General features: G+C 44.2%; 1 protein-coding gene across 1 annotated transcript; it reads right to left on the bottom strand.

The window, feature by feature from the left end:
- Nucleotides 1-3577: 3577 nt before the first annotated feature.
- LOC124683990 lies at nucleotides 3578-4671 on the bottom strand. Its single transcript, XM_047218403.1, has one exon. It carries the CDS (start codon nucleotides 4459-4461, stop codon nucleotides 3847-3849), a length of 615 nt encoding a protein of 204 aa, XP_047074359.1. The 5' UTR covers nucleotides 4462-4671; the 3' UTR covers nucleotides 3578-3846.
- Between the last annotated feature and the right edge of the window lie 352 nt (nucleotides 4672-5023).

Genomic DNA, 5023 nt, shown 5'->3' with positions numbered 1-5023 from the left:
CTGTTGTACGGGCTACAAGATCTTTTTGTTGAGGCTGCTATCAGAGAGAACACTCCATTTACTTGATTGTGAAAAGATACTTTTCGAATCAAAGTTCTGTTCCATAAGCTAGCTAGGCTATCTGCAGAACTGGTGTATGCACGCGATGTCATATTCAGCTATTGCGACCTAGACGCTCGTGTTCTCTCAGAGTTGAACTTTTAGCCGTGGTCCAATCTATCTTGTTCAGTCACATAAAAGGGAAAGTTCCCTTCCGACGACAAGTAGTGTTTCTTCGATAACAAGGAGCGCTGATTTCTTCTTTGGAGTGGTGTGCTGGAGTTGCAATGAATGTGGTGTTTCCCTTTTCATTTCGGTGTTGAGTGATGTTGATCCTGAGGTTTCTAGACTTCGTGCTGCTCCAAAGCATGACCGAAAAACTGAGAGGTCCGCACCTTCTACTAGACAACACGTTGTCTTCTGCTATCGCACATTAATAATATCGTGCCTGGTATGATCGAGAGACGTGTGCACAAGGCACCATTCACAGGCATTCACGTCGCCGATGAGCCTGTGCACGCCTTGTCCCGTTAGGTATCCTGTCACCTTGCCACGCTGATCCTTGCAGTCACCAACTGGGCAATTGGTGATTTGTTTCGTTTTCCTGGGGCAAGTGGCCCCCTGACAGAGAGAGAGAGACCGGAAGGTGCAAAACAATCGCCGCCGTTGCTGCCGCTACTCCCAAAACCAAACCAGAAGTATCGCACGACCGGGAAGTCAAGTCGGAGAGCGGTTTGGAAAATGGTGGCCTGCACCTACCTACGTCCGCAGCTGCCTGCTCCTGGGGAGGAACGCAAGAGGAAGGATCGATCAATCATCGAACAACTTGACAAGTGTTGCATCAGCCTGTCGCCGTCCGGGTGCCGGCAACTTGCTATCCTGGACCTGGATCGGTACTTCTCGTACCTGCATCTTTAATTAGGAGTTGACACTTGCGTCTAATAAGTTGATTGGCATCATCAGCCCAACTCACCATTGCGATGTTTTCCCCTTCCCTTGGAAAAGTAGGCATGTTTAGTACCAACTCATGGTTCTATATTCTGCTTTGCTAAATGCTAATACTACTAGTAGTTTATTAGCTTCCTTGTCCCCTTTTCCGTTGCTGCTTATTTCTGGTTCTGTTAGTATCCCTTGCTTTGATGAATTTAACAAAGTATTGGGTCATCTGCAACAATTGTTTAGGATGACTTTTTCACTCAATAAGATTTTCAGAACCCATGAGTATAAAATGAAATGATCATCATGTCATGGATTCTTGAATCCTATATGATCGAAGTCATGGTTGATTGCTTATAGGCAAACCATAGGAATATTTCCGAGAGGTTGGTACCAACGAAAAATTTCATATGAAATGTAGTACCAAGGAATCCATAGGAAAAAGAAAATATGAAATCCACTGCAAATGAATCTGAAGTGTGTATATTCATCCAAATTTGCAATTTATCCTAGCTTCTACCATTTTTTTTTGCGAGTAGCTTCTATCATTGTTACATAGCACACACCACATGTGCCTTGCTGATGTCCCATCAATGACATCACAGCTCGAGAGCCGTAGCCACTAGGGTTAAAGAAACGTTGTTCTCTGGAGAAATTTCTCATTGATGGACCTGGATCCAACCGATACAGAGAACGTTAGTAATAAGATGTAGAGTACCCATCAGCTGTAGTTATTGTTTATCAGCGTATCTCTTTCGATAACAGAGTTGATTAGTGACACCATGCTGTTGTTGGCCGTTGGTACAGCCTGAGAGGGCAGCAACTTGTGGTCCTCAATAGTCCACTTAGTAGTTTCCAACTAATTAATCAGATAGCTTTCGAATGTCATCGTGCTACTGACCAATGATTTTTCTACTTCCTTTTTAGTTTACATACATCTTGCGCAAATGAGGGATTAAAGTGTTCCAACTAGTTTCTACACCTATTTATCTCATAATTCCATATTCAGAAGCAAAGTTTCCTGCTTGCTTCTTTTATAAATCTATTGCTGAGACTTATTCGATTGTTGATAACATGTTCACACCGGCTCTTTCGTAGTTTCACATATATTTTTTACTCAGAAGCCAACAGAAGAACCATCAAAACAAGAGATGTGGATATGAACACATAACAAGGTATTTCATGTGCAATTTTTTAAATACGGTGGAAATGCATGTAGCTGTCATAATAAAATATACTGTTGTAAGTAAACAATTGCTCCTGAAATGCTCAGCAACCATCAGGAAAAGTATACTTTATCAATATAGACAACTAATTTTCAGCAACCTCTGTATCTGACTTCTGAAACTGCCAAAAAAGGGAATCGCTTGTACAATTTTGTCTAGCCTAACTTTCTGCTTGGCAATTGGGTGGAGACAACTGTATTAAGCCAACAACAAAACACCACCACCCAAAAGTTCTTTTTTGGACACTATGGCTGACGCTAGATGCTTTCATTGGACACTTGGACTTTTGAAGAGACGACTAGAAATGGAGATGGATATCCAGCAACTTGGAGAGACGTGGATAATGCAGTAGATATGGGTCCAGCGTGTTTTGTCCTTGAATCAAAGCATGATTGGAAAGTGAACGCCAAAATTGTGCCGCGCTTTGTAGTCAATTTTGCCTAGATACAAAGTACTTCCCCCGTAAGAGTCCCAGTGTGCATGTATCCTCCAGCATTGCACCTAGAGAGAATTAAGGACATGAAAATGATGTGAAAATTAAGGTGACGAGTGGTAGACTTTGAGAGAGTTCCAATGGGCACGCCCCCACTCTAGTTAACGCAGGGAGGAAGTTCTTCTACGCAATTAAAGGCTGATTGTGAGATCAAAGGGTTGCTCATTGCACAAAATATCCTAGGATTTTTATTATAGGGATAAGATGCATTATGGAGGAGTACTGGATATTTCCATGGGTCGTCGGCTATGGTTTGACAAAGAACCGAATGCACAGTCAACTAAATTTGTGCACAATAACTAGGTCCGAATTCTTGTGTGACGCCCTTCAGCACGGCTATATCGGTACTTTCTGATGTACATAAGTACAAAATCCCAGATCAGCAGTATAATATGCGTGCCATTCTTCCAAGTTGAGGACAAATTAAATAGAACCATTGGATCTTGTTTAAGATACCAGAACAAAGAATAATTGTTAAAAGTAGCGAGCTAGGGATTAGCCTATGTAAGCATCGTTTTCTACCGGCGTACCTACACATCTGCATATTGATAACGCATGGCAACACACAACCGGACTAGAGAAGACTTGACCAAGAAGATTGCGATACAAAAGAGATCCATTCCCCATCAAGGGGATAGTACATTCACACACACATATTTGTTCACATCCTTTTGTAACAAGTCAACAGAAATAAACACCCCCGAGCACCCTATGGCAGGTATAGCTACTGCAAAAACTGGACTCAACCAAATTAATGGAATCATGGACAAGGATCTCCATCTTGTGCACACAAGAAAAATGAATTCAGCTGTCATCAACATGGTGACGATCAAGACTGATCTTGATTCAGTTAACAATATCACAGAAGGTCACCTTCAAGATAGAACAAAAACTAAGAACAATTATTCACATTTTGAGATCAAAACATATGTAGTTACCCAAAGGGGCCATTCGTTCCATGATCATTCCACCAGTGTACCTTAGATAATCACTACTTGCTGCCATGGGTGCAAGAGCTTGCACACCCCCACTACAACTATGTTCATCTAGACAGAGGGAAGAGAAAAAAGAATCCAATTCTCCCAACCAAAGTGCAAAAAATCCTCACAACAACAAAAACAAAACGATCACAAAACAGCTCTAACTACCTAATTAAGCCAGATAGGGAGCGCACATTTCACCAATCAAATCCATCCTGGACGACCCCAGACCAGGAGGAGGCTGCAGGAATTCAGGGGCCATCGTTCCCTGGAAGACTTCATCCTCCAAGAAGCCCAAGAAACCCCCAGGGTTGAGGTCCATCTCCATCCACAGGTCGCCGAAGTCAAGGTCTCTACCGAAGCCGAACTCTCCTTCCTCCACCTTCACCACCTCGCACTTGATCTTCTTCCTCCTCCTGTTCTCCTCCTGCACCACGAAATCCTCGGCTAGCACCCCCGTGGCGGGCAACCTCTTCTTCTGTGGCTTCTCTTCTACTGGAGATGACGGCGTCGGCGCCACGCACACCGTCATCGCCTTGCTGTTGTTGTCCTCCACTGCAGTGGGCGGCTGCTTGTGCTGCCTCCCGGTGAGCCTCTGCACGAGGTCCCGGAAGCTAGCGGCGTCGGTCTTGATGATCTCCGGTGCGACGATGTGGATGATCTTTATCGCGGGCCGCGTGGCAGTGGTCCTGGAAGGTACCGTCGCATGGTGGCCTGAGGACCCCTTTTGCTGCGCCGCCGGCGTGGATGGGCTCATGCTGCTGTGGCTGTAGGCGTGCTCTCCCATTAACTTTGTCGAGCAGACAGAGAAAGAGATTAGAGAGGTTGGAGGTGGACTATGGATGCTGATACAGAGCTAGGAATGAGGATGAGAAGCGGGAGTGGGAGGCGTGGAGGTATATATGGCAGACGGACGGAAAGGGGTGACTTGCAAGGATGGTGATGAAGAAAGGAGGAAGAAAACCGGCCAATCTCTAGCTCCAAGGTGAAATATAGTATACCAGAAGTGATGTCACGAAACGAAAGTGGGGAGTAATTTAAGAAGATGTCGGCCTTGTTTTGTACTGGTATGTACTGCATCTTCTGCCGATGAACGCCGTCTGGATTTTAAGCTCTTACGGGTGACAGGTTGAATGGACTTCACGTTAGTTTGTGAGTTGTGACACATGGTAATTTTTTTGTCTGTTTAGCGAGAAGTGTACTAACTAACATCAATAGAAATTTCATAATAGCGCCGTTCTTTGTCTTGTTTGTCCATGTAGTTAGGAGTAGTTAGCATGTAGTAATACATCTTTGTCTTGCTTGTTTGTCCATCTAGTGAGCATGTACTTATCGCTAGTTTGTGGAGG

This window comes from Lolium rigidum, chromosome 1 (assembly GCF_022539505.1).
Source record: "Lolium rigidum isolate FL_2022 chromosome 1, APGP_CSIRO_Lrig_0.1, whole genome shotgun sequence".
Lineage (NCBI taxonomy): Eukaryota > Viridiplantae > Streptophyta > Magnoliopsida > Poales > Poaceae > Lolium > Lolium rigidum.
This window is presented reverse-complemented; position numbering and strand designations above follow the sequence as displayed.

Bases quoted from the DNA above. Each gene is read 5' to 3' on its own strand.
- LOC124683990 (XM_047218403.1), bottom strand. From the start codon at position 4,461: ATGGGAGAGCACGCCTACAGCCACAGCAGCATGAGCCCATCCACGCCG.